At 38.3% G+C, this 9,270-nt stretch overlaps 1 protein-coding gene and 1 pseudogene across 2 annotated transcripts; both read right to left on the bottom strand.

Moving 5' to 3' along the window:
* Window positions 1-1,917: 1,917 nt before the first annotated feature.
* Window positions 1,918-2,877, bottom strand: LOC110293541 (olfactory receptor 13F1). The gene has a single exon (XM_021161391.1). The coding sequence runs from the start codon at window positions 2,875-2,877 to the stop codon at window positions 1,918-1,920; it is 960 nt and encodes a 319-aa protein (XP_021017050.1).
* A 3,085-nt stretch (window positions 2,878-5,962) lies between these two features.
* LOC110293307 lies at window positions 5,963-6,734 on the bottom strand (annotated as a pseudogene). The gene has a single exon (XR_002377793.1). The product of XR_002377793.1 is annotated as a nascent polypeptide-associated complex subunit alpha pseudogene (transcript).
* Between the last annotated feature and the right edge of the window lie 2,536 nt (window positions 6,735-9,270).

The raw sequence follows: 9,270 nt of genomic DNA, 5'->3' as shown, positions 1-9,270 counted from the left end.
ATTGCATGCACAGGTTTATCTGTGGGGTACACAAAACATCTAGACTATATAAAAAAAACTTACTCCTCAAACTCTTGAAATTTGAGGATCTTGTTTAGGCTACTGAGCCAACCAGAGCAACTGAGGCCATGTTACTGGGTTTTGCACCTGAGCAGCTTCATAAGCTATTCCAGAGGAAATTCCTCATTCATATATGTCCTCTACAAAGTGTAGACTCTTAGCCCAAACCAATATTATATTGTGGTCACTGTTTACAATGAGCTATTTAAGTAGAGATGAAATAAAAATAACCGTCCCTCCCTTTGGAGAATTTTGAGTTGACAGGCTGTAGTATCAGATGGCTGAGAGTGAGAACTTCTTTCTTACACACTGAGGGCATTTGAATTAAGATCACCAGAAGAATTCTACCCACACTGAATCCTTACATACTTCTTACAAGCTTCTTTCCTAAATCCATGCACCAGTGACTGACTTATGTTTTGTGAGTCCTGTCTTGCTCAGGTATGGGTCTCACGTAGTAACTTCTTTCCTTCATTTTTCCCTTCCCTTTTCCCTTCCTCATCCTCCCTCCCCCCTCTGTTTCTCTGTCTCTTTCTCTCTCCCCCTCATTACTTTCTTCTTCTTTTTCTTTATTCAGATCCTCTGTGTTTTGGGTGAGGATCTCAGTATGTGGTCACAGCTGGCTTTATAATCCTTCTGCCTAAGCCTCCACAATGTTGGGATTACAAGAGTTCACACCAGTGCTGGGTGAGACTTATGTGTGATCATCTCTCCTTTCTTAAACATAAGGTCCACACAAAGCTTGTCTGCAGTCGCAAGAAACACACTCTCACAGGATGAAGCCATCATTTACATAACTTCAAGGAAGTAATATACATGTCAGCTTTGTGTCCAGATTCCAGGAGGATTTAATAGAAAAGGAAAACACATTAGTTTGTATCATAGTGACATCTTAGTTTGCAGTTTTGTTCAAACATATGAAACACGTTTATGAATGTTTTAGTCCATATATTTTAAAGACAGATACACTATCTCTTTTAAACTACACTCAGCATGGAGTAGGGTTCTTTCTTTATCAGTCCTACATGGTCAGTTAAGCAACATGTTTTTAAAATGTCTTTTCAACAGTGCTGAGGGGTTAAAACTAAATCCTTGTACATGCTGTATCAAGCTACAATCCCAGACTGGTTGTTTAATGTGTAATAATTTGGGTGAGTAACTGATGAGTTTATTAAGACACTGAAGTATAATATGAAATTGTTCCATCTTAGACCCATAATTCCAGACCTCCCATTTTTTATACTTCTAGTGAAGCACATAAATAAAAATATAATTTTGCAATCCTTATCATGATATTCTTGTTATGTTACAGATATTTATCCTTTTTCAACATATGCAACCTAAATAAGTTGTCATTCAAAGTTGGTCTTGCCAAATCTGAAAAAAATAAATTTAACATTTTAATGTTTCAGAAACTAGAAGAATACCAGATAGTGATGGTCATATGTACATGCTAACTTAAAATATCTTTCTTTTTAAATGCAGAGATATTTGCAAATCACTGAGAAAATATTACTTCAGAATTTTCTAACAATTCTGCATCCTTATTATATTACTTATTTTCATGGTTATGTCATTGGTAGATAGTGAGATCACTTAATAGGTCATATAGAAAAATAGGTAGTTACATCATTTTAAGTTTATACTAATATGCAATAAATACTAACTACCTTCTTAACAACATATTTCTATATAAATGATTCATTGATATAAAACATTTTACAAGGCAAATCAGGATATATGACATAATGGTAGTTGTGATTAAAAGTAGTGTTTTCTGGGAAAATGGCTTGTATTATTACGCAGTTTTCTCAATAATTTGAAGATTTATCTAGATGAGTATGCCTTATTTCAATATTATTTGAGGACAGAAGTTAAGATAGCACTGAAGGGGTTTCTCATCAACAATTTTTTCACAGCCATTTTTACTTCTTTGTTCCGTAGACTGTAGATAATAGGATTTAGCATTGGTGTTAGTCCAGCATATATTAATGCCATAAATTTATCTATTTCCTGTGAGTTTACAGATGAGGGCTTCAGGTACATGGAGAGAGCTGTCCCATAGAACAGAACCACCACAGTCAAGTGGGCTGCACATGTTGAAAAGGCTTTGCTTCGGCCATCCACTGAGCTGATCCTCAAGATGTTGGAGAGGATAGATGCATAGGAGACACAAATGAGCAACATTGGCAATGGGAGAAGAAGAATGCTGATCACTAACATAATTAACTGCACCATGGAAGTGTCTCCACAGGCCATTTTTAAGAGAGCCAGAATTTCACAGGTGAAATGATTGATGATGCTGTTACCACAGAGAGACAGATGAATCACAGGTCCAGTTTCCACCAAGGCAGTGAGGCAGCCTGTAACCCAGGAGCTGCCTGCAATCTGTACACAGACTCTCCTGTTCATAATAATGGGATATCTCAGTGGGTTACAGATGGCCACATACCTGTCATAGGCCATCATAGAGAGGAGCACACATTCAGTGGAGCCCATGGCAAGAGAGAAGTACATCTGCGAGGCACATCCTGAGAAGGAAATGGTGTTTTTCCCTGAAACAAAGTTTGCCAGCATAGGAGTGAGAGCAGAAGAGGTATACCAGATGTCCAGAAATGAGAGGTTGCTGAGAAAAAAGTACATGGGAGTGTGCAGATGAGAATCAAGGATAGTGATGGAGATCAGAATAGTATTTCCCAGCAAGGTGATCAGATACATCAGCAGACACAGCACAAATATGGTGACTTCAATTCTGGGGTAGTGAGAAAATCCCAGAAAAACAAACACTGTGACAGAGGTCCAATTTCCCTGAACCATTTTATGGTAGTATATTCATATATATGTCCTAATGGATCACACAGCAGAAATATATAAAGCAACCAATCCTGCTTTAAATTTCCTTCATATGAACTTAGGCTTTGTATTTAAGTGCCTCTCTAAATTGAGAGTATTATTGTAGAAGTGCATGTTTGAACAACTGGTTATTAATATAACTTAGCCATGAAGTCACCAGTAAATGGTGAACTTGCTGCTTTTGCAGCAAGACCTTTTCTCCTGTTAAGATGGAGCGAGAGAAGAATTCATTAAGTAAACATGGTAAGAAAATAACAAAAGAAACAATCGTTTGCTCCTCCCTTATCTCAAAACTACATTTGTAGATCAGCTACAAATGTGTCTTTACCTTTAAGTTACTAAGATGATTTTCTTCTCTTAGCTTGGTAATATTCTTCATGAAGGAAAATCTCTAGCTCCCAAGTTCACAGTTTCTTTTGCCAATCCTAGAGAGATGCTCACAATGGTTTGGAGAGTCAATACGTAAAATAATGTACAAATTTCTGAAGATATAAAAGAAACTAATTGAAGGCCTTGAACATTGGGAAACAAATCAGAGTTTCCCTTTGAACCTAAGAAAGTGATGATGGATATTCTCATGGTGAAGGATACCTAATGTCTGCATTTTTCATGTCTATAGTTGCCTTAGCGACTGAGCTACAGAAATATTCTCCAAAGGACCAGCCTCTGCCTCTGGAAGACAATTTAGTCTATTTGTTGCTTTTGAAAAATTTCCAATATTGCAGCAAATTAAAGTTGCAAATCTGTCAGTACAGCATTACAAATACTGAAACTCCAGGGATGATGTCCCATAGATCCAATTATCATCAGTAGTTTGCTTAGTCTAATTGTGGTGTTATTCAAACAAGAAATAAGCGTGTTCCTATTGTCACTGTTTTGAGGAGGAGGAATTTTACTCGTTTTCAAATATGCTATGAAGTAAGTTAGGCTTGCTGCATTGATGGAAAAGAAAAAGATAGTGTCATTTTCCTCTTTCAACTAGGAGAGTTTCATAGTATGCATGAGACAAGCTGTGCTAGATATGGAAGCATCAAGATGGGTGAACAAGAGCCTGGGTAACTGCTCTTCCTGATGATGGCTTAATGAGAAGACTTACAGGCAATCTTCATGGAAAATGAAATTGCACCTGATGAAGGAATGCATTTCATATGGGGAAGTTAGCTGATGCATATAAAAGCATCTTGACTTTTGAATGCTAATGGCTGGCTTTATCCCTCGGAGCTGTATAACACCAGTTTACAGCTAGCCTGCTTTTGAGAGATGCTCTGAAGTTTGACACTGTATGGTGGTATGGGGGAAATACATTGCCAAATGTTTGCTGTGAAATTGTAGCTGAATAACATTATTCTCATTTAATAGATTATAGTCATGGCCATTATATAGTCTACTTCACTTATCAAATGCCTCTTCATTTTCAGATAAAGATAGTTATGTATTTGAACTATTGCCTAAAATTAAGCCATTACAATCCAAACCCTATATTTACTAACCTGAATTTGCAATCAACATGTACCCTTTGGGTCTACTGTTTATTCACTCTTACCCAAGGGCCTGGGATCATGTGTATAATTAATACTTTTTTTAACTTTGGGATTGCATTGTTCACAAAAAGGACTAAACACTTTCCACTTCCACATGTCATTTCTGTTTTCTGGACAAATTGGAGAGTCTTGCTAACTTCAGTTGAGTTGTAAAAGGGAAGTGTCAGTATTTATTAGGGCCATTGTGAGGAAAGAGATATTCAGTAAAGGAATTGACACAGTACCCAATGTGGTAGGTACTTAAATATTAGAATTTTCTCTAGTCAGAAAACTAGAAGTAAACCTTGATCCCTTATCCTCTTTTGAATATGGTTTATTAATTCTTTGAGAATCTCTTACAATGTATTTTTCACTTTTTCTTTGTTTTGTCTCCTCCTCAAACTCCCCCCTACAGATTTTCCCTACCACTATAACTACCCAACTTCATTTTCTCATTCTCTCTCTAAAAAAAAAAAAAAAACAAAAACCAAAAAAACCAAAAAAACAAAAACAAAAACAGAAACCCCCCCAAACCCTCACAACAGCAACAAAATACACAAATGAAACAAAAATCAAAATAGACAAACAGTAAATCAATGAGACAAAAACACTCAAATGAAATAAAAACACACTCACACAAAACCCTCTATGGACTGTATTTTGTGTTGTCCAACTACTCCTAGGTGTGAGGCCTGTCCTAGAGTTGGTTGACCCATTGAAGAAACCATTTTTAGTTTGCTAGTGGGCATCACTTACAAATGGCTTCTTAGGGATGACAGCCTATTTCTACTTCTCCTCCATGCTGAGACCCTACCTGGCTTGAAGCTGTGTAGGTTTTTATGTGTGCTGCCACAGTCTCTGTAAATTCATATGCATGTCAATGCTGTTGCATCTGGAAGACACTGTTTCCTTGGATTTATCTACCATTTCTGGCCCCTAGAATCTTCCCATCTCCTCTTCCACATAGATTGCTAAGCCTTAAGGGAGGGGACTTGATAAAGACATTCTATTTAGATAACTTAGAACTCAGTATTCTAATGTCTCTCACTTCATGTTTCTCGGTTATAGGTTTCTGTGCTAATTCTCATCGACTTTAGCAGTGTCAGATACAGTTTCCATCTGATGGCATTTGATCTAAATTGAACTTAAAAGTGGTTGGTTACCTTCATAACATTTGTGCCACTATTGTACTGGTATACAGGCTGCAGTTTTAGTTTACAAGGTTTGTAGCTGGGTAATATTAATAATCTTTCTCCTCTGGTAACATGAAGAGTACCTCCCATCACGATGAATACTTGTTGGTAAGGGTGAAATGTCTAGTTTGGGTACCAGCTAGATTTCTCTGTGCTTGATAACCCAACTAAAGGTTGCCGTCAGCAATAGGTCCTTACTATTGGGTTGTGGAGAGCAGACAATAGCCTTGCAATAGCCTCATGCAACCTATTTTATTCATATTCATCCTCACTGCTCCTCCTTAATTCCTCCCTATCCATCCATGCTTCCTCATCTCTCAACATCATTTTTTTTAATCCATCCAACAAGAAGCCACAACTTTATTAGTGATAGAAACAGTACAAATTTTAAACCAAGCTGTAGTTCCACTTTTCAAACACCAAAAAGGGGGGAAGGGGGGGTTGTCTTCGCTGTCAAATAGTTACATTGTTAATTCCATAATAGAATTTACAATATCGTTACTGTTGTTTTTCAGGGCTCTAACAGCCTTTGCTCTTGATACATTTGCTTGTGACATGATCAATTCTATGTCCTTAGCTTCCACACCCGTTTCATCAACCTCCTCTTCTTCACTCTCCTCTTGGACGGTTGGAGTCTGAGTGTTTTCCTGAATGTTTGAAACAGCTTCGCCTTGAACTTTGAATTTCTCAGCAGCTGCTAACTGTGCTTGCTGAGACAAATCTTCAATCTTGGCTTCCCCATACACTATGTTTGGGTGTCTGAAGCTGGGCTCTTGTAGACATCTGGTTTTGTGATGACAAAGAGGATATTTTTAGATTTTCGGATAGTGACTCTCGTAACCCCTGTAACCTGTCAAAGACCCAGTTTAGACATCGCCTTCCTTGCCTTCTTCTCGTTCCCACTCTGCTTAGCTTTACTAACAGGTTCTTCATCGGTCTCAGCTGCGGCTGCCAGCTGGGCTTGCTGCGTGGCCGTCTGTGTGGAGTCTTGTTCCTCGAGCTCTGGAACTGACTCATCACTGTCAGACTCTGTTCCCGATCCTGTCTCAGCCTGAGGCTGTGGCAACCCCTGCTCTGTAGCAGGGATGGTTTCTGTGGCTTCACCGGGTATTTTGTGCGGAGATCACGGAACCAAGATGGCGGCAGCTCAACATCATTTTTTTACCCACTGAGTTCAATTTGTGCTGCCACAGGCTGATGGATGTGTGTGTGTGTGCGTGTGTGTGTGTGTGCATGTGTGCGTAGGTCAGGTTCATCTGTTAGAATGTGGTCAACCTACTGGGGCTACCTTAAAGAAACCTGCTGGGGATCCAGCTCTCCTTTGGGAGACCGTGGAGAAAACATATTTTGATCTGTTACGAAGTAGCCCTCTCAGCTTTTCATGTGTTGAGAGGGTGGACCACAGTTGCTGGTGCCATCTTGAGATCCAGCCTAGGTGGATATATGTTACTACAGGCAGACTCTCAGGAGTGGCTTGCTTTTGCACTCACCATCTCTTTTTCCTGATCACTATGAAGTAAACAACTCTCTTTTATTGCATGCTTTTTCTGCCTGGCATGAAACAATCTAGACTGAACCTTTGGAAACTGTGAGCCAAAATATTTAATTCCTTCCTTTTGATGGCTTATACTAGGCGTTTTATCGGAAATAAAAAGTAACAAATACATTTGTGTAATAAATCTTTGATTTTCGAAAGTTAAAAAGAAGATTCTGGGTGTTCTGCAGGAAGGTCTATCAAACATTTTGCTAAGCCTATGATATACTTTGAATAAATGTTGCACCTGTTGTGCAAGAGGGACACACAGTTATTACAGCACCCTTTGCAGGAAAACATGAGCCTTTCTCCATTAAACCATTTTAGTTATGCATTGAAACCAATTAACCAGATGTGGGTGAGATCCTTTCTGCTCCCCCCTCCCTTGTATTTTGTTCCATTTTAAACTTGTCCTTCATTGTACGGGCGAAATGGTGGCTGGATTAATGGCTTATACTATCCTGTGTTTTAAAAAGATAGTGGAAATCATTTAACCTTTGTCTTCTTATTCTAGATCATTTTTATTTCTTTAGTTCTGGAATGATCCTGTTTATTTCTTCAAACTCTCTGCCTAGATTTATTTCTAAACAGAGTTTCTCCATGTAGCCCACTCTGACCTTAAATTCTCAAATTAATTATGTGCTCTAGGCTGGTTCTAAACTAGTGATTTTCCCATCAGCCTTTCAGGTACTGGAGTTACAGGCATGTGACACCATGCCTGATCATGCTTGTGTTTAAAGTGAGATGACATTAATCTATATTTTATAATGCAAAGGACTGATCTCTGAATAAGACCTAGTCCTCCAATCCCCCCCCCAAAGGATATCTCTTGTATTCATTGCTTCTTTCTAAATTCTGTCTAAACTATTTAGTAGCTTTCATTTTTCTAAACCTTGTACTATTTCTGATGGTTTCTATCAGTTATTTTATTTTAATTCTATTATAAACAGTATTTAAGATGAAATATTTCGTAGTTATTTGTTGTTGTACCTGTGTCACGTAACCTGATACATCTTGACAGTTGGGTCAAATGTCTTACTTTTAATAACAGTTGTGTGGTGTGGATTCCTTCTCTCTCTCTCTCTCTCTCTCTCTCTCTCTCTCTCTCTCTCTCTCTCTCTCTCTCTCTGTAGAGAAAGTATACATCCACAAACCAGTTGCTTTTGAATAGTAATAGTTTGTCTTTCCTTTTATTTCTAATTCTTTAGTATTTCTCTTGCCTTGTACATCAGACATGACACCCAGTACAATGTCATACAGAAATAGAGATGGTGCATACTCTTTAACTATTCTTTATTTAGATTATTCAACTGACTTTATACCATTGTTATGCTTTATGTATATTCCTATATCTAACTAATGCTTGGAGGATGTGATGACTAATTTTGTTGGTAAGCAAGTTAAAGAATAGTTTAGCAAGCTATACTTTATACTGTTTAGGTCAGGTATGCGCCCCTCTCCATACAATGTCCCTAGCAACCCATTAGCAATCTAGGATCTCTGCCACACTTGTTGCTTGGGTAGAAGAGAAGGAATAAATAATTGTTTTAAACAATGGAAAGAAACAACTCCTCCTAACAACTCCCTCAATAATATATTTATTCAAACACACCCTAGAACATTACCCTGTAACTAATGGCAACAGCCAGTCTGGCCAAGATTGGTTCTGAGTGCACTTGGTACTCTAAGTAAATTTTTAAGGCAAATCCTCACCATGTGTCTTTGCAAAATTGGATGTGCATATGATTAAAATAACATACATTATGGGAAGAGACATGCGAATATCAAGATAGTCCTGTTAAACTCAATCTGTTAGTCAAAGCAAAGAACCACCACACTATGCTCCCTGGCAACTATGGTGGTTTGAATACAGCCCCATAGATTCATGTTTGAATGCTTGGCCTGTAAAGAGTGGCAATATTAGGAGGGTAGCCTTGTTGGAGCAGGTATGGCCTTGTTGAGGAAATATGTCACTGTGGAGGCAGGCTTTGAGGCTATATATGCTCAAGATGTGCTCAGTGCGACAATCTCCTCCTTGCTACCTGTGGATCAAGAGAACTCTTAGCTCCTTCTTCAGTGCCATGTCATCCTGCATGCCACCATGCTTCAC

Source organism: Mus caroli, chromosome 4 (genome assembly GCF_900094665.2).
Source record: "Mus caroli chromosome 4, CAROLI_EIJ_v1.1, whole genome shotgun sequence".
Classification (NCBI taxonomy): domain Eukaryota; kingdom Metazoa; phylum Chordata; class Mammalia; order Rodentia; family Muridae; genus Mus; species Mus caroli.
This window is presented reverse-complemented; position numbering and strand designations above follow the sequence as displayed.

Excerpts from the sequence above, each read along its gene's own strand:
- LOC110293541 (XM_021161391.1), bottom strand. The coding sequence starts at position 2,877 with ATGGTTCAGGGAAATTGGACCTCTGTCACAGTGTTTGTTTTTCTGGGA.